The sequence below is a fragment of the Oreochromis niloticus genome, linkage group LG17 (genome assembly GCF_001858045.2).
Source record: "Oreochromis niloticus isolate F11D_XX linkage group LG17, O_niloticus_UMD_NMBU, whole genome shotgun sequence".
Classification (NCBI taxonomy): Eukaryota; Metazoa; Chordata; class Actinopteri; order Cichliformes; family Cichlidae; genus Oreochromis; species Oreochromis niloticus.
The window spans coordinates 24979430-25000254 of NC_031981.2; the positions used below are offsets into that span (position 1 = coordinate 24979430).

The following is a 20825-nucleotide window of genomic DNA, read 5'->3' on the forward strand; positions in this document are numbered from 1 at the left end:
GCAAAATGTGAACTCCTCTGTAAAATGAGACTTATTGTATTTTCTTCTTTATTTAATATATATAATTACCAAGAAAGAGCAATTACCATAACATATATAATTATGGTGGTATGGCTTCAAAATAATAATGCCAATGTGTGTAGATACCTGGTAATAAATATGCTTGGTACACAGTGATGTTGCTTTTTCTCTCACCATGTTTCTCGATGGCCTCGATGAGTCTCCAAACAATCACAGGTGCTGCTTCAGAAAGAAGTTCTGCCTCCACACCTGAGAGAGAAATAAAAGCCTTTATTATTGTTCTTGCCTAGAGATGATCAGACAACATTAACATAAGGGTCATTTTAGTTCTAATTTTGATTTCATTTGCATAATGATGATAATTTGGAAAATAATTTACTACTGCCAAAAAAAACTGAAAAAAAGAGGAAAAAACATTGTTATAAGACTACTCCCGACATTTCTGAAGACTTGCTGAGCCCGACAACAAGAGGCATGGTTTTTCTTTACAATTTCTGCAATCCATCCATCTAGACTGATGGATCCAAGTGTGTATGTGTGCATTCATGTGTGTGCCCTCCAGGGAATGTGTACACACACATACACGTACACAGAGAAACAAACACAGACAGCAGCATAAAGGCCTTGTAAATGTCAGTGATGAGTTCATACTCAAAACTTCACATGCCACAGCGTTTTGACATTACAGGAAGGACACACACACTTCTTTAGGCACATAAATACATACATGTTAAGTGGTAGTCTTTTTATGCTAGCATACACAATACTAAAGAAAACTAAACACGTACACGACACATGAATACATCAATGTGTAACTACAGCATAAATAGCTACAGCAGAGCCTATGCTTGCACTGTACAGACAACCTCTGAGCATTTTTAAAAGGTTGGTTTATCATGCTGCACATGTGCATGAAAAAGATGACTAACATTACTGAAGAAAGGGCAAAAAAACATGGTATCGTCTATAAACAGGGCTTCTTCCTGAGATCTTGGTGAAGTAGAATTAAAACACTGAAGACGTGTTGGTACTCAAAAGCAGAGTTTGAACAAATTAGCTTTAAGGAGCTGCTCTTATATTATCCATTATTATGCAGCCAATAAATCTTTCAACTAACTGAACATTCTTTTAAAATTATTGCCAACATTTAGGGCATCCAGGGGTCTGCTGGTAGAGCACTCCACCTACAAATCGGATGATTGATGCATCAATTCTTTTGTGTGTGTGTCAGAGTATTGTTGTGCAAGATACTGAACACCTCAAGTGTTCCCCAGGGCATCCACTGTGAGTGTTGAAAACACCAGTGCATTTTTTTTCAAACAGTTATTCCCACAGAGATCACCTAACTTGAAAATAAAACTATAGTTAATAATAGCAGCTTGCACGAATGACCCATGGTGGGGGTTTTATCCTTTTTTATTTATTTTTTAAGTGTTTTTATTCTTTTGGAGTATGATGTAGTATACTGTCCATGGGTACAATACATTTTAAAAAATCTTAATGGATCCAAGTTCCCTTTGTATTGTTTTTATTCACCAGTTTGGTGAGTTTTTATTGTTCATTCACCAGATCTTTGTTAATGACGCACAACAGTTTCTACAAATATTTCACCTTTACCCCTAACCCTTTACTATTAATGTGTTTTCTCCTTTATTCGTCCTAGCTGCTCCTCAACTTGTCCCTATCCCTCCCTCTCTTTCATCCTCTTAATCAACTTTTCCCCACCTATCAATTCATGCCTAGTTGCTCTCTTCTGCCCACATACTCTTTCTCACCATATCGTTTTAGCTTAGCAGCTTCTGCCCTCCTTTGTTGTGATGGTCACACTTGTGTCCTATCATAGCACACACACAGCCAAGTATTAGTCATGCTGAATTAAATGACACTTGTCTTTTAATGAAGTCAAACACACTTGCACAAAAAAATCACATTTAAAAACCTAACACACACTTAGTCACCGTGTTTACAGGTTTACAGACCTGCTATTTCCTGCACTGATTACGTTTATGTGAGCAGCCAGTTGAGTGTATTGTTTCAGATGTGTATGCATGTGTGGCTGTCAGTGTGAGCAATGACAAAGAATGCTGAGGAATTTCCGGAGATATCGGTCGTTAAATGCACAGTACTTTCATTAATGTCACTGTCGAAATGTATTACAAAGACAATAGCTCAGCCAGAGGACAGGAGAGGAGAGGACAATGGAAGAGAGGAGAGAAAAGAAAAATGATAACAGAGGTAAAAATTTAAAAAAAAGAGGAGAGCTGTAAAGAGCATGAGCAAAGAGAAAAATCAGAAAGAGATGGAAAAGAGGAGAGGAAAGAAGAAAGCAGGACAAAGTAGAAGTAAGAAGAAGGCAAGAGGGGTGTCAATAGGAGGATGAGGGGAAAGTGAAAAAGAAGAGCACTGAAAAAACTGAATTCAACATGGATAAAAAGAGCAAAAAACAAAAGAGGGCAACCCCAAGAAGAGAAGAATCAGGGATTAAATAACTAACATAAGGACTAAAGCAAAGAGGACAAAAAGAGAGAATATATAATAAAGACAAGAGGACAGATCAGGGTGGATATTACATGCAGGGGATAGTGAGGTCACAAATGAGAAAAGAAGACAGATGACAGGAAAAATCAGAAGAGAACAAACAAGAAAGGAAAAAGTGAAGAAGTGAAGAGAAAAGCAAATGGACACAAAAGAGTAGAAAAAAAGAAGAAACGAAGAAGAACAGAAGAAAATGATGAAAGAAAGGGACAAAGAAGAAGAGACTGGAGGATGAAAATAAAGACAAAAGGAGAAGAGAGGAGAACAGTGAAGCTGACTCCATTCCTTCAGCTCTGCAGCAGATCACCCCACCCCACCCCACCCCCAGCCCCCACTAGAGAGTGGGTAGGGTGCTACAAACAAAGACTTACACAAACCTACAGACACGCAGTTGAAAGTCAGATAAACAGATAGAGATGAACCCCAAGAGAAGATTAACATGACTGTATGCACCAGTATAGTATGCACATCGTACAATGAGATAGAAAGACAGATGGATGGAGACACACACACACACACGGTCTGTCCACAGAGATGTTCTCTCATTAATACATTTTCCATTGTACTATACTGCATAAATCTGATACTATGGTACACACATACATATGTGGTCATACCCTCACAGCTACCAACAGCTGTGGTCCCAATCAGCAGTGTCTGAAAATGATTTATTGATCAGTAAAGCTGGCATTATGAAGTAGGACCAGAATCACTATTTCATGTTTCCATTCAAATTGAGAGTGCCCCCCCCAACCACCGACCCCCACCCCCACCCACCACCACCACCACACACACACACACACACACACACACACACACACAGAGGGAAAATCTGATCAAGATAAGAGAGTGGAGTTATAGAGCAAGATGCTTATATATCAGAGAAGCTGCTCTGTGCCTGTGGGAGCCTCTGGTAACTCATATACCAGGATCGGCTCTTTTGATGTATAATAAATCATGTTTAGGTCAAACACTTGCAAGATGAGTATGAAATTCACTCATATTTGATGTTCACACACCAATATGTTTATGTTTTCATCCTAAGTCCCTGTGCAACATCTCAGATCTTTGTCCCTCTCAGATGGAGGTGCTGTGTTCAGTTCTGCAATAATATAGAGTGACACCAGGGGGCAGCTGACTCCAGACCTGACTGGACAGTCCTGTTCCTTTAATCGGAGAGCTACAGCAGAGGGAAGCCACATTTGGTTTGGAAAGGCTGTTTTGTTTCATCTCAGGAAGACAAGTTTAATCCGAGTCTTCAGGTAAAACTCACAGGAGATGAGACAAACTATAATGTGCAATATGTGATCTACACAGCATGTGTACAGAAATACTGACACAGCATGTGCTTTTCTTTATCATGAATTAAACATTTCTTTATTATGAATCTTAATTTGGTCAAAGCTTGACTACTGAGACTTGAATTTATACTGTCAGTCTTTGCAGAGTTAAGACACAAATGCAAGACACAAGAACCAAACTTAATTAATAAAAGCCATTTATGACATTAATGGACAGTCTATAAGAAATGGAAAATCCAGCAGAAAGCAGGAGACCATAAAAGGGAAACACTCTGTGGCACAGGTGAATGCAATCAGGGAAAATGACAAATAGGAAGTAAAACTAAAGACAAGATGCAAGAAAGAAGCACTTATAGAGTGACAAATAAACACAAACACATAGCATCTTGACATTAAGGAGTACTGGGGGAGGCTATGGAATTAACTCGAAATATGAAACTCACAAATTATGACAATAAATGCTGATAACATTTAATGCATCTCCTCACATGTGCTAAATCTTAAATAGTACACAGGAAAGGCATTTTTCTTTAGCAATATTATCAGCTAAGCAAAGTGAAAAATTCATCCTCTGTCTCCTCCTGACCAGCCCACCATGGCAGCATCTTAGTCAGGGGAACCCCCCCTCCTCTCCTTCCAGGGACTCAGCTGAAAACCAATGCTATGAGGTTAGCTTATGATGGCTTACTATATGAGCATACTCAGAAAAACATTTATGCATATGCATACATTAGCATAAATGCATACAGACACACTTGTGAGCAAACATAGCCATTGCATTTGCTTAAAAATGTAACTTTCAGAGTAAAGCTGTGTAGGGATAAACCAAACATTGATTTCAATTCATACATGCGCAAACAGACACAAAGCTAAATGCTAGATGATGTCTCCCACGCAAACAAAGCTATTTGCACGCCATTTGTCTTGCTTTATGACCACATCCACAGGATGTTTAACATCATCACATTTACATTAATATGTATCTTAAATGCACATTAAATCTGAATCTGTCTTCTGGTCTGCATATGCAATTTTTGCCCTAGAACTTATTCATACTGTAATATGCTGATGCTGTTTCAGTTTCCAGAACTTTGACTTACGAAATCTAATAAATGGAGGCTATAGATATCACTCCATGCTAAACGTCTGGGGAATCAGTGTCATAAATTCCAGAAAAATACTATAAAGCAGCACTTTAAGCACAAGCTTCTAGACTAGAAGAATCTACATGGTAAAGAAACGCTAAAAGAATGCAGACAAGCCACTGTGTTTACCAGTTATTAAATCCTTCCTTCATGATGTATCTACTTCCCCTCAAGGCAGCCGTGGTTTCAATTCATTTGAACAAAATGTATTTGTAGAAACTTAAATATCAAGTCTGTATTTTTTTGTTGTTGTTGTCATCATTGCCCACACCGAAGTGTTTATAGAAACAAACACAGTTACATTCAGTATTTCCCTCCAGGCAACATTTCCAGTCTATTTTAGTCCTCCTAAGCATAACTTACATCCACATTTGTCTTGAAACGTTATCTTTCCTCTGTTGTCTGGAGACTATTAACATGAAAGTGTACTAGTTTCAAATATTGAATTTAATTTCAATAAAAGACGAAAATGAAATCATGATGTGATGTTTAGAAATCGGCTGGATGACCGATAAAGACAAATTAACACCTGGCCTGGAATGAATTGGAAAACACTTGATTTGAAAATGGTCACAAGCAATGTGATACTTTGTACATATTTTTTTCATCAAGTGCCGACCTTTTCCTATCTAATTTAAATTAAGTTTACTGCTACCACAAGTCTTTGTGTCTTGTCTGCTGTTTCTCTTCACATAAAGTTGACATGTTCCAACAGTCTCATTTCAGGATATCAAATACAGATTTTCACAAGGTGTGAGGCATAGTGATGCATATTTTAAACTGAACTCATTTACACAGACATTTATAAAATGTGTTAAATGTATGTGTGTGAATGACCTGATGAGAGGAAGCTTCCTTTAAACTGCAAGACTGTAATTGTGTTGTATTTCCCCCGTGGATTTTCCAGCATACACTCGGATAAAATCATTTTAGAGTGCCATGAAAGGCAAGTTGGACATGCAGATAATTAATCAGACAAAACTGTTTTGTCACAATTAAAGCTTCTATATAGGAAAAGATGGTCTAGGTGTCTGTGTTAACACATTAAAACAATATAAATGGACTGGTTCTTATGTAATGCTTTTCTATTCAGGCCATTAAAAGCTTTCTTACATATGCAGCAAATGGTAAATAAAGCAGCATTGTTTATAAATCTTTTTCCTTGTAGACTTTAGATTTTTGCATAATGAAAGTTCAAAATTCTGAGTATCCTTGAGTTAGAGTTGTTTTGGTGTGCATAGTGCTGAAAGGGTCACTAATTAAATCCCTCTGGTATTTAATCTGTTTTTCATTAATATTTCTTCTGCATGATGCAAAACTATAGAATGCTAATATTCCACTGGTAATTGGTTTGATTAAAAGTGAGCTAAAGATGATATCTTACACTGAACAGAGCACCCACAGAGAATCCCCTTTAATCCATCCTCCTCAATCCTGTCTCTCTCCTTCCTCTCATTTATCATCTTTGGAAAATCCGCCACCGCGTTTCTCATCATCACGTTGGTAGCATGTTGCCACCATCACACTGTGCTTGACAGGATTTCAGAAAAAAACATGCATTTTTAATGATAATTGTGTGGACGTGCCACAGGTTTGCAGAAATTATCAATAGTCTGTGTTCTGTTGGAATCTTTGAAGTTGCTAGTAAGATTTAGGCACACGTCTACTATGAGGTTTAAGAAAATTGTTTTTGAATCATGGTTTGGAGTAAAATTAATACTTTTGCAACAGGGATGGACGTGTGATGGACGTCTGTCACTAATGCCTTACCGTGGTGCATCAAGCTCCATTACCAAAGGACATATTATAAACAAATTAGTTTTATTATTAGTGGCTTTAACAAAACAGCATTCATTGATATCTTCTGAATAAAAAAAAGGTTTAGATCTTCAAAAACACAAATTACAGTCACAGAACAGAAAATGGTTCAAGCGAACCAAATTCAACACTTGGAACCAACTCCAAACCTTTGCTTAACTAACAAAAGCTCAGGATACAACTGGCTAAAATCCTTATTGGTCACTCGTTTAGTTGCTTTAAATTCATGAAAATTGAGAGGCTAAGCAAAGATGGCTGAATGGATACTGCAATGCCTGTCAATGTGAATTTTATGTTATATTTTGACTGACCTTTAGTTCAGCTTGATGGTTTTGTTTCCAATCTATTGTGGTTGTACAAATATTATCTTATTATATTCAGTAATAAGAAGCACATTAAAAAAAAGCAACAGTAAGAAGTTTAACAGATAAGTCTGAATGGTCACCATTACATTTTTATGCAAATCAGAGATAGCTGAGCTGAAGGCCCATGCTGACTTGAGACTGACCCACAGGATCTACAAAACTGATAATGCCAATTAGGGCTCTTACAAGTTTACATGTGAAAATCTTGGTTGAACTGATAGAATTAATGGACAATGTTTTTTTGATGTCACTCATACGCACACATACATGATCACACACTTATAAATATTGTTATAAATGCCTGATGTGTTGTCAAATTAGTAAAGAGTTTTTAATAGTGAGCTTTATCTGTTTGCATGTGTTTTCTTAACTGTAGTGTATTTAGTTCTTGGAAACAGAGGTACATTTCTAAGCCCAAATCTGCACAGATCCATCTGAGTGCACGTGAATCATGTATTACAGCTTATATTGATCCATTTCTCCATCTGTATTCCCTTAGGAATAAAATCTCTCCCACACTTAGATCAATGAACACTCTGTGTGCGGTGGGGGTTGGGTATGTTATCACATTACTGCAGGCCAAAGTGATGACATCAGGAGAACACTGGCATGCATTTGCTCTTGTATATTTAGGAAGCCCCTCAATAAATTGTAAAATTGACTGGTTCTCATATAGTGGTTTTTGAGTATTCAGACCCAACATTCAAATTTCAGTGAAGAACAACCCAACAGAGAGTAACTCAGGGTTTTGTATTTTGTCCAAGAATATGTTGGGATGCAGACAAGAGCGGTCAGGAATCTGCTGATTAGTAGATGACTTGCTCAAACCACTGCGCTACAGCCACCCTTTAGTATTGCACATACGTTTCCTAGTTTCTAACTATGACTTTAGCCTGTTTCTCCTCTTTTCCTTAAAGTAAGTGCTCAAATACTTGACCTGGCAATACATAAGACTGCAGAACACTAGTGTGCTGTGAGAAATTGTTTCATTTCACTTAATTGGTCCAAAAAATACAGTATTCTTGAAAAGTAACTTCAAATTGAACATGATCATGAGGATCAGGTTGAGAATCTGTGCTTTTAATGCAGCGACCGGTAGAGTACTTTCTCTTATGTCAGCTGGTGGTAGTGGTTACCACAATACGACCTGGTTAAAACACTAGAATTAGTGATAAGCGTAACAGGTAGCAGTGACTGTCATGGTCCGAGTGAGTGTCTGGTGATTTTCCATCTGGAAACTGTGTTGTCCTGTTTCCGCGCTTGTGGGTTCCTCACCTGTAATCCATAGGTGGCTAATCAACTTAGCCACTGGTTCTTAAGACCAGTACAGTCCTTCACTTTTCGCCAGTTAGTCTGCTACTTTCTGGTGGTAACTAGGCCTCCATGTTCCTCGTTCCTTGTGATTATTCCTCATGCTTAACCTTGTCTTCTTGTGCCTCTAGTTCTTTGTCACAACTCCAAATCTGTTTTCTGCTGAGTGTCTACTGGAAGCTGGTCACACCTCCTCCAAACTCTTTTGGAACCAACTATTCACTGCTCTTATCTGCCTGACCTCCTGGTTGCTGTTCCTGGTTGGACTTCATCGGAATTCAAGGTTGGATCCTCCAAGTCCCACAGGATCTTAGCTCGGTCATTCTCCACCACCCTTGGAGGCGTCTCCCATTTTGACCTCGGGACTTCCAGGCCGTATTCAGCACAGATGTTTCTGTATAATATGCCAGCCACTTAGTTATGGTGTTCCATGTATTCCCTGCCTGCTAGCATCTTGCACCCTCTGTTATGTGCTGGATTGTCTCAGGGGCATCTTTACACAGCCTGCATATGGGATCTAGCCTGGTGTGGTAGACCCCAGCCTCTATGGATCTTGTACTTAGAGCTTGTTCCTGTGCTGCCATGATTACTGCCTCTGTCCTGTCTTTCAGCCCAGCTTTGTCCAGCCACTCGTAGGATTTCTTGATATCAGCCACCTCCTCTATTTGCAAGTGCTGCATACCGTGCAGGGGCCTGTCCATCCATGATAGTTCCTCTTCTTCCTCCTTTCTTGGGCTTCTGTTGCCTGAGGTATTCACTGAGAAAGCGGTCGGTTGGGGCCATCTTACTGATGTATTAATGGATGTTCGCTGCCTCATCCTGGACTGTGGTGCTGACTGTGGTATTGCAGTCCCCTCAGTTCTGACTACCTTCCCTCTCTGCGTTATCATCCGATTACGCTTCTCCAGTCCGAACGACATTCCGATGTCATTGCTGTATATCCTGGTGGTGTGGATCAGTGAATCAATGTCTCGTTCACTCTTGCCATACAGCTTGATGTCATCCATGTACAGGAAGTGGCTGACAACAGCTCCATTCCGTAGTCGGTATCCGTAGCCAGTCTCGTCAATGATCTCACTGAGGGGGTTCAGGCCTATGCAGAACAGCAGTGGGGACAGAGCATCTCCTTGGCAGATCCTGCACTTGATGGTGATTTGTACTCCTATGTACAAACGCAGGCAAAAGGTATGGCTGGCAGCTAGAGATTCATCTGAAGGCCCTCCCACCCAAGCTCCCCTCTTTATTCGACCCTATGAAGTCGAGGCGATCATCAGCCCCTCAGGAGTTAGACTCAAGCTCCTAGCATCCTTACGCATCCACCCTACGTTCCACTTTAGCCTGTTCATGACAGTCCTCTGTTTTCCGATGTCCACTAAGTCTGCTTGTGGGTCCGCAACCACATGCAGTATTTGAAAAGAAAAAAATGCAGACTGTGAAATAGGCACTGGACAAAATTCTAATCCAGAAGAGCCTATGAGTGGTGATTAAAAGAAATTAAAAAAAGGTGAGCATGAGGAACTACAGCGAAAGATATCTTTGATATGGATGCACTTTCACTGGCAATCCGATTACATCAACTCTGTCATGTTGGTGTGGTGGGTGGAAAAATCTCTTCAACAGTGCCACTGTCCCAAGCCAACTTAAATACCATGTCCAAACAAAACATCCCTCAGTTCAAAACAAGAACAAGGACCAGGTAACTTTAATGAAAAAATACAAAAGTTGTCTGAAAGAGCTCTCAAAGCTGGCTATTTAATAGCAGAACTTATAGCCAAGTCCAAAAGTCACACACTGTGGCAGAGACATTAATACTACCTGCTTCCAAACCTATTCTAAATGAGGTGCTTGGCCCTGATGAAATTAAAAAGTCCCTCTCTCAGATAAATTGATGAGTCTTTGGATATTAGTGGACATGCTCAACTCTTGGCCATTGTGCATTTTTGTGGTTGGGGACTCCACCAGCGAAAACTTCCTATTTTGCAAAGAACTTCTAGAAAAAACAATAGGAGAGGATATTTTTCATAACATAACCAAATATCTTGAAGAAGAAGGACTTACGAAAAAAAATGCATGCACACAGCAAAGTACTGGTCCATGTGTTTGAGCTGCTATAACTATTTTTGATCAAAGAAGCAATGATGCAAAGTTGCTTGTATGTGATGAGTGGTATGCAAGGCTGGCTTACAGGGAAGATGTTGAATGAACTAAACACACAAATGTAAGACCAAAATGAAAACCTGCTCAGATAATAACAGAAGAAAATATAAGTTCTACATTTTTGTTTTATTGCTGAAAGGACAAGAGCACGATGGTAAAATGTAAACTCTATCCAGGACAGAAACAACTGTTTTATACTGCTAACACAACTTTGGCTCTTTGCAAGCATCTGCACAGACAGTATGCTACAAAACTAGACAATAACCCAGAGTGATGTTAAAGCTGGGTGTATACCAAGCCCAACAGCCAGACACAAAAAATGAAAAGGTAACAAAAATAATGATAGCAAGTAGAAATGGAGCATTGTAGGCTCCATTTCTACTTGTACTTTTTTCTACTTTAGAATCACTGTGGCAATTCCTGTGAAGTCTCTTTGGGCTGTTTTTTTTATCTTTGTTTTGTGTGGCACCCCTCTGCACTTATTACATAGCCTGGTTGCTTGGCTCGTTAAATTATGCTCTGGGGCAGACCCAGAACACGCTGGAGAGATTACATCTCTTGGCCGGTCTGGGAAGCCCTCGGTGTTCCCCCAGATAAGCTGAGGAGGTGGGAGGGAAAGTGGCCTGGGTGTCCTTGCTTAGGCTGCTGCCTCCATGATCCAGTCCCAGGAAAGCAGAAGAAAATGGATGGATGGATGAAAACTAAAGAGTTTAGTCTGTTTAAATACAAAATTAATACTTCAGTTACTTTTACAAGAACTTTTTCTCTTGTCTTCATTTGTTTATTGATTGTGTACACACTTTAGAGGTGGCTGTGGGTCGGGCAGGTCATATAGTAACCATAACGTTGGTGGTACTAGCCCTGGCTACTCCAGTCTGCATGCTAGTTATCCTTGGGTAAGATACTAACCCCAAGTTGTTCACAAATGCATCCAATGGCATGTGAATATTAGATATAAAACACTAATCTAGGAAAAAAGAGCTTTGGTGAATGAAGCAAGTTGTATAAAGTGCTCAGAGTCGAAAAGCATAAGAACCAGTGCATAATAAAATACAATTGACAGTGTGACTAGATCTTTGTCATGCTGGAAAATGAAGCTGTGGCCAATCAGATGCATTCTTGATAATATTGCAAGATGTACCAAAATCTGACTGCACTGTTTTGTGTTCATAATTACATCAATTTTGACAAGATCCTCAACACTACTAAAGATACAATTTAAAAATGGTTCGTGGTGCTAACCACTGTGCCACCGTGCTGCCATCTTATGTTTTAGATTCCTGAAAGTAGCCACCCTTTTTGCTTTTTTGACAGTGCTGCAAACCCTTTGCCTTCTCTCACCTAAAATGGTTTTCACACAGGTGTGTCTTGTAAGGGTTCATTTGTGGAATTTCTTGCCTTCTTTTCTCAAATTCTTAATAAAGAGAAGCATCAGTCCACCATCACTTTAAAAATTGCTAAAACTTTGAATGTGTCAGTAGTGGTATACGAATGGTAGATGAATGCCATCAGTTGCATCTGCAATATGTTTCCAGAGACAAATGTCTTATACATTCAGCTTAGTTCCTCTGAGGGATGGTCACTGCCTTCAGATCACTCCTAAATGGCTTTCTCGTTAAGCCAACATATTGCTCCCCTCCTAGGCAGGGCCATTTCAATTAGCTAATGAGACCTGGAGTGCCAGGAGGCACTCTCAGCACATTTCTGATCTTCAAGGTTAGTGGTGGATGGAGGGAGAGGGAGCATGTGCTCTAATCTACAATGAAGGGGTAATTACATTCAGTTGCAACTACAGTGGTAAAATTACCTGGTGAAGTGATCTGCTGGGAGAAGTGACAGCTGGGAAAGATGGAGACTGATGCTCTGTGAACAGTGTTGGGTGTAAAGAGTTACAGTGTAATGTGTTACATGCTGTGTGCCAAGCATTTACCATGTTGGGACTACTGCCCATGGAAAACTCACCCTTTAGGTCCACATACCAATGGTTTCTGTCCCTCATACTGTGGCACCTGAGGTGGAGAGCAGCTTACCCTGTCTTGACTCTGCTATGCTGAAAGGTCACTATTCTAACTCAGCCACTTTGCAGGTTGGAGGTTTTGTTGGGACATCTGTCAGAATCAAAGTGAGCCCTTGTGCCCTGTGGATGTGAGCAGTGTCATTCTGTCATCTAAAGTGGCTTGCAGGTATGCATTATGGGTAGACTAAAGCAACTTAAATAATAATGCAGTGTTAAGTAAATTTTCCAATTAGGTGTAAAAGGGCACTAGTTGAGCCATCAGCATTTTGAAGCAAGTTTTAAAATGGTCACTTTTTTCTTAATGGTATCGTTCTTGATCAGACTATATGCCTGCAAGCATTTATGAATATCTAATATAAGTGATAAATATAACACTGCTTAGCTCAGTTCCTCATTTAGCCGTTTGCTGCTTCCCCACTGAGAGGACAATGACGCGTTTCCTTCGTCTACATGTTTTTCTTACTTTCATTTACTGGCCCATTGGCCAGCTAGAAGAAGCCTGAAAAAAGAATCCACAGCTCAGCCTGGAGGAGTCTAAAGGAACCCTGCTGAAACTCTTTAACTGGTTGGAGTTGGAACTTACTGTAAGGTCTTCACCCTCGGTGATTTGGCACTATATAAATAAAATTAAATTGAAAAATCGAATTGAAGGGAAGGTGTATATAAGGCGAGTCAGCGACAAATTGGTGACCATGAAGCTGTAATAGACTCCTGCAGCTTTGGGAAAGGAGCATTTCTTTTATGAGGAGTAGCAGTTTTCATTGCATTTTTCACTGGTCAATTTCAGTTTTACATATGTTGAATTGTATTTTAGTAGAATTTCACAGCTGTATAAATGATTTTGTATGTATGTATCTATGACAAACTAAATTTATCACTGAATTTCTTCCATTGACAACAGTATGACCTTCGAGCCAATCTCATGTTCTCACTATAGGAGACTGAGTGGAAATAGCATTTTCCTTCAGGGATCAATAGTCACATTATTACTCTGATATAACATGATGTTTATGTAATCCTCCTGCACTTATGCCATAAAATCTGGACGCAAGCTTTGAAAAGGTAAATCAATACAGGTTTAACAGGTTACTGCTGGGTGACATACTGTATGTGGTATTTATTGTGTTTTTCATTTTACACACACACAGTCCCTGTGGAAGAATGAGCTAATTAGGTGTCAGATAGGTTTAGGTCTGTGCCAATGTATGTGTGTGTCTGTGGTCACCATCAACCCCCTACTACATGACGAGCAGCACAGCTGAGTCGTCATGTTTAGAATTCAAATATGGCTGAAAGACTTCTGTTATCACTTCTTCTTATTTTCATCTCCTCTCCACTCTTCCTTTGTTCTTTTTGCTTGTGACTCTCCTTCTCATCCCTGCCTTCGGTTTTCCCATTCCTCTTTCTATTTTCACTCCCTACATGTTTACCCTCTACTGTACCAATTACTTGTTACCTCACATAGATTTCAGACAATTAATGTGATATTTTTTCTCCCAGCACACAGCACCTCTATTAATCTGCTTGGGATAAAAAAAAAAGAAAGAAAAGGGAAAAAGCAAAAATAACCCTGTACATATGAAAACAGCTTATTCATATATGATGCTGCTTGTTCCACTGTGTAGGGTCATTGTAGAAGCAAACAGAGGTGGACTTACAATAGGAAGGTTCGACCGTGCTGTCATGGGGCAATAGGGTAAAAATGAGCACAATGATCATTGCAGTGACATCAGATGACCAAACTGGTTCCAGTAGAGGTTCCAACCCCCTTCTGACTGTGTATGAATGGATCTTTACAGTTTCAGATATGTAGTTATTAACTCGAAGAATCAAAAATCAGATACTGCATGATATTAATAACAGTTCATTCCAATTCAATTTTATTTATATAGCACCAAATCACAACAACAGTTGTCTCAATGTGCTTTACATTGCATAGAAATGTCCCTACAATAATACAAAGAAGGGTAATAGTAATAACAAAATTTATGAATAATAAAAAACTTTAAAAGCACTATCACCAACAGTAGTAGATGGGACAAAGCAGTTTTAGTGTGAATATGCCATTAGGGTTGTGGTTATGTTGCATCTTAGAAAAATGTGCAAAAATTTAGCAACTACAATATATTAACTTTGAAATTTCAAATGAATGATCTTAGTTATATTTTGGAGACAGTGATACTAAGGCGTTTTCACTGTATTCTGGCTTACAGACAATTTAGAGATCCCAAACAACAGCATGAAAGTCAGAAGAATGTGATCATGCCTGCAACTTGTGTTCCTTGTGGTTGTGACATCCAAGAATAAACTTTGAAATGTTGCAGTAAATGACAAGATGACCATCACTAAAGAGCACAATCATGGTGTCCATCCAAATGTGATTTTTGAGAGTATTTTGATCACAATATAAATTCTCGATATAAGTAGACAAACTGTAACTGTAGTCATGACATAAAGCTCTGTAGTTAATACAGTTTTGCTGAGTGTCTGAGCAATCAGAAATAATTATGTTAACCACTCCATCAAAGACACCCAGTAGCAAGACGCAATGTAGTATAAGCCAAAGGCAGATGTAGATGCACATGAAGGCCGTTGATGCTGAAATGACTTCCAGCTCACTAATTGGCTCAGTGTGCTGATGCTGAGAGCATAATTACTGCCAGTGCTTTTCGACAGACAACACAATGGAATTCATGACTGAATGCAATTATTCCCTGGGTGCCTGAAGCTTCACACTAATTTGACTTTGTCATTTTGATTGTGGGTTTTTCAGTATGTCCAAGCGTAAATCATCCCCACCCTGGCTTGAAAATCAAACCTAGGACAAAGGAACACAAGAAAGTACTATCGCTCTCGTTCATCTTTCTCGCTGCCTCTTTCTCTCTCTCTCTTCACACCTTTCAGCTGAGTGATTAATGAAACATGTAACTCATTTATCATCACTAATGTCACATTCCTTAAGACCTGATTTTAATGCTGACATAGTGTAAATGACATTTAAGTGAAAGAGAGGAAGAAAGACACGCAGAAGCAGATTACAGCACACCCTTGAAATGTCTCTGTCTTTCGAGAATGGGTGTTTGAGTGTCTGTGTCAATGGGGTGATGTCCGATAATTAAAACCATCAGCACCGATCTTTCTGTCAGACATCTGTTCAACTCTGTAGCTTCTGATACACTTCAGAGGTCTTGTACTCAAATCCTTTTGCCTTTAAGTGGTTTTGCTTCAGTTTGGGGATTTTTGTTTTTGTTTTTATCAGTCTATAGTTCTGTATGAATTTGTATCCACACAGTTTATGGATGCAGTTTGCTAAACAAACTTTTGTAAGCTGATAACTTAAGCTTTCATCCTCTAGTCCTGGTATGGTCACGTTGGGCTGCAAAAAACTAAATGGCAGTGGTTGAGTTGTATTATACTCATCGTCTGCTGCAATGGTCAAGGGTAAAGTTTTCAAAATGTGAGTCCAGAAACCAATGGTTGAGATCCAGGTGGCTTTGTCCCCGTAGTTATCTGCCATTGGTTTTGATATTATATAATTTATCATATATTATTGCATATCCCCCATGCTATAAAAATGCAATATCCTGATAACAAATTTAAAAACTAGATATCTACTTAATGCATCAATGGTCAAGTATTAGTCATCTGCAGTATTAGTCATTATTTAGTGTAAGAAAATCCTGAACCTGCATCATGTTATGCACTAAAATCACGCTATTTACAAAACTTGCAGTAAATCTAGCATATAATGAAATAAATGCAATTCAACTGAGTATTTCATGTTCATAAGTAATTCAGCCAAGTTCCATTGCCTACCTGTATTGACATGTTGTTAGGAAGAGTGAGATTCTGCTAATGGAGTCGAAAAGAGTAACAACAATAGTGTTGCTACCACTGCCACTCACCACTTCCTTTTACTTAATTTCTCTCACCCTTCAGTAACCACAGTGTCCCACTATCCTTCAGCCTACCCACTTACCTGCCTATGTATAACTGTGTGTTTGTGACTGTGATTCTATGGTTAATAACTTGCTGTCAGCAGGAAGCATGGGGCTCCATCCATTAACCCTGAGCACCTCTGGGTTCCTGGAAAGCCTCTGTATACACAGGAAGACCACAATCACCAGCACACAGAGGCACGTAACATATGGCTTTCTTATGGACTGATGGAGGGCATCCTTTGCATTTCTGGGGTCAGTGTCCATCGAACACACACACACTCAATTTTGTCCACCCAATAAACAACAGTTGAAGATGAACATTTCATAAATTAATAGACTTCAATGATGATTAGTGATGGACTTTAAGAGGTGTCTCAGCTGTCACCTATGACAGATGTTTAAGATTTGCCCTTTTCACTTACGTTATCACATTTTTCACATTATGTATTATTGTAGGGTCTTTACCTTACAAAATAAAGCACCTTGGGGCGACTACTGTTGTGATTAATGCTATATAAATAAAACTGAATTGAACTAAAGTTCACATTGTTTATGTTATTATGTTGCTTTAATTTTTAGTCAGTGTTCAGTTATAAAGTAAATTCAGTACTCTGTTTAACAAAGTTTACCACATCAAGCAAATATTGACCTTAAACCTTTGACTCTACCACTGAGTAATCATAATATGTAATTCTGATAGTTATCTAACAGGCAATAAAGAATAAAATGACTCTAAAGGAATCACTTCAAAAAATGTTGCCTTTCTTCAAAACATAGAGTTAGGTTTGCCACCTGTGATGATTTAGACCTCAGTCAGTTAATCACTGACTGCAATGAATGATAACAAGCTATTGCACCTGCAAGAGGCTACAAATAGGTAAAAACACTTGGATGATATATAAAATGCCCCATCCCATTTTTCCTCCTTACCTCCCATGTCATCTCTACAAATATATTAGCTAAGGGTCCAACAACTGGAATTATTTTCAAAAACATACTCTGATGACATGAATATACAGCCACATGAAAGGGAATGTGTTCACGTGAATCTATAAAATCCTGTAAAAAATTACGTGCATCGTTGCAGCTTGAATGGAAATTAAGAGAGAAAATAGGAGCTAATCAAGTGCATTTAATTAATCGATCATCAGAAAAAATATTAAAGCAGAGATTCTGGCAGTTTGCTGGTCTAGAGCATTTACATGTGTTAATGCATTTGAGTCTCTACAGGGTTCTGTTAAAATATTGCTCTTCATACATCACAATTAGAAAACGACTGAAAAAATATGGCTTGGTATCCTTTTCTTTATAAAAAGTACACTGCAGCCTGGCTTAGGTTTACAAAGTAGAATCTGAACAAACCCCAAGACTTCTGGACCAATGGGCCACATTTACTAATGTTCTGAACCTGCTCAAAAACTGAGTTTTCACACAGGATTGCCATTGGATTTATGAAATGTGTGTACCAGCTTAAGATCTACATGCTGCCACACCCCCATTTTTCTCTATAGGAAATGCATTTATCTCCAGCTAAAGTAAAGAAATTGTTGACAATACGGTAATAAAGAAACCTGCACTGCTAAAGCAAGCGATAAGGAGAAAGTCTGAGTGTAGAAAAATGAATAGAATTGTCTAAGGTCCAATAAGGAAGCCAGAAGAGGTGCAGCATTCCAAAGTGCTTCTACAGGAGTGAGAACTATTTAAAAATAGTGGTGGAAATTAGCTTTCTCCAAAGTGTGGCTGACCTCTCCCTTAGAAATAGGGTAAAGAGTTGGAGAGTAGCTCAGAGTAGAGCTGCTACTACTCAACATCAAAAGGAGCAAGTTGAGGTGTTTGCTTCCTGGGTGAGATGCTCCTGGCATGTCCGACAGAGAGGAGGCTGCAGGGCAGACCCAGGACACGCTAGAGAGATTGTACCTCTCAGCTGACCTTGGAATGCCACGGTGTTCCCCTGGATAAGATGAGGAAGTGGCTGGAGAGAGGGAGGTCTGGACTTCTGCCCCCACAACCTGGCCCCAGATAAGCGGAGGATGGATAGCAGTTAAAGCCTGCATCTTTCTATTTAGTTTGTACACATGAATTACACACAGATTAAGATACACTTTAAGTAAATGAGGCCCAGTGTCCAGTGTGCACAACCAAAGCATAGAAATCTGAATACAGTGCAAATCACCATGTTAGTATTCTTCCAAAGTGGCATACTTAGCATAGCTAATTAACAGTTTTTGTATTTGCATATAATTCTCACCAAAGAGCTGCTGTTTCAAATTAGTTAGCATGTTAGCATGTTATGACAAAGGAAAGTTCACAATATATTTGTTGCAGGAAAATAGACCAGGAAGTGAATCATCTGTCATGCATCAAAAATTCACTAATGCATTGTTTTTCTATCTGAGTCATAAGGTTACTTAATCAAGCCAAACACATGTTGAATTTACTTATGCTTTAATTCATGTTAAAGAAAATCTATAACGTGCTCTATATTCAACAATATTCTAACTGGTTATCTTCACTCCATTTTTCCTCTAATCACTGTATGTTAGCCCAAGTCTGGTAGTGTTTCTGGAAGCACAAGACCCCAGACATCTAATATTTATAATGGTTAGCCAATGTGTCGGGAAGCATGCATGTGACATAGGCAGGCAAGACATCAGGAAGCGAGCAACATGAAAAATGGATGAACTTCATCGAAAGGAGCCCATCTTTTCCGAGACAGCAATAAGGAGGCCAGGAGTAGGTTGCGGCAGGCAGTTCTCATTAAGGCGAGTTGCCTCTACTTTAGTGAGAACCATTAGGGAGAGTTAGACTAAGAGTCAGAGCACAATGCTGCAAAGTGAGATCAAAGTGTTGGTGGAGGGAGAGTTTCTGTATCTATGAGGCTCAGATACAGAAGCACAGAAACTATAAAACGTATTTCCTCAACCAGTCTTTCTTTAAAGAAAACCTTTAAGGGTGATTTTTGTTCATATTCCAATATATGTACAATATGTGTCTACTATCATTCTTGCAGTAAATGCATTATTTACTATCATACTTAAAATGTGTGACATTTGTGTAGGATGGCACAGTGGTTCTGTGGCTAGAAAATGCTGCAGTAATATTGCTGATTTACATATCTGGGGTCTTTTCCTGCAGAGTTTGACCCATCCGAGTATTTAAGTTACACAGTAACTGCGTCACATCCACAAATGCACCCGTCATTGTTTTTCTGCATTCCATCTAATGTTGGGTATTTATTCAAGTGAGTATTATATACTGGAAGAATCAGAAACTGATGATATGTTTGAGATTCATCATTTGCATAATTTTGACAGACATTTCAATGTTTTATATTATGGATCTGAGACAAGCAGGAAAGAAAACAGCTAAATATTCGCTTACACAGACACATATGAACTTGAGTGACATTTTGTTGTTAATCCATAGGGTTTAATATGATGTCAGCTCAACCTTTGCAGCTCGAAAAGCTTCAGCTCTTCTGGGATGGCTTTTCAAATGGTTCAGGATTGTGTTTATTGGAAATTTTGGTCATTCTTGCAGAAGCACATTTGTGAGGACAGACACTGATGTTGGACGAGACTTGCACTCTAATTGGCACTCCACTCTAATTCATCCCAAAGGTGCTCTGGCCAGTTGAGGTCAAGACTCTGTGCAGGTCAGTTAAGTTCACTAAACTTGCTCATCTATGTATTTATGGAGCTTTCTTTGAGCACTGGTAGGCAGTCATGTTGGAACAGGGAAGGGGTATCCCCAAACTGTTCCCACAAAATTGGGAGCATGAAATTGTCCAAAATGTCTTGTTAAGAAGTATTCAGAGCTTCTTTCACTGGAAGAGGCGAGCTACACTTTTGCTTTTCTTTGTCTCATACTGCCTCCTAACACGTCTGCCCCCTCTCCTCTTCCTTTCTCTTCAACCAGCACTAGCAATTTCCACCAGCACCCAGCTGGCCAATAAAACTGGAGGTGGTCACTGTTATTCCGGGACCTGATAATTTACTGTATTATGATGACACTGCCTTGTGATCCCCTGTGGCTGGGTGGATTAGAATAATAAAACTAATAATCACCTCTGCCTTGCAGTGGGACTGCTAATGCAGGCCATACTAAAACCTTTCTGGGCAGAATTTCAAGGTTTTTCCCAAACAAAGTAAGAGGGAAAATGTAATTAGCTCTTTAATATAACTGAAGATATGTAGAGTATATCAAAAAGAGTG

The 20825-nt window shown here is 39.1% G+C and overlaps 1 protein-coding gene across 4 annotated transcripts in view; it reads right to left on the bottom strand.

Annotated features, from left to right (window-relative positions):
- Positions 1 to 20825, bottom strand: part of pik3r3b (phosphoinositide-3-kinase, regulatory subunit 3b (gamma)) — a 181292-nt gene that overhangs the window by 129630 nt on the left and 30837 nt on the right. For all 4 annotated transcript variants that reach the window (XM_025899495.1, XM_025899497.1, XM_025899496.1 and 1 more), the window contains one exon: positions 196 to 270. In XM_025899495.1, coding sequence (XP_025755280.1) covers positions 196 to 270 — 75 coding nt within the window. The remainder of the gene's footprint in view (positions 1 to 195; positions 271 to 20825) is intronic.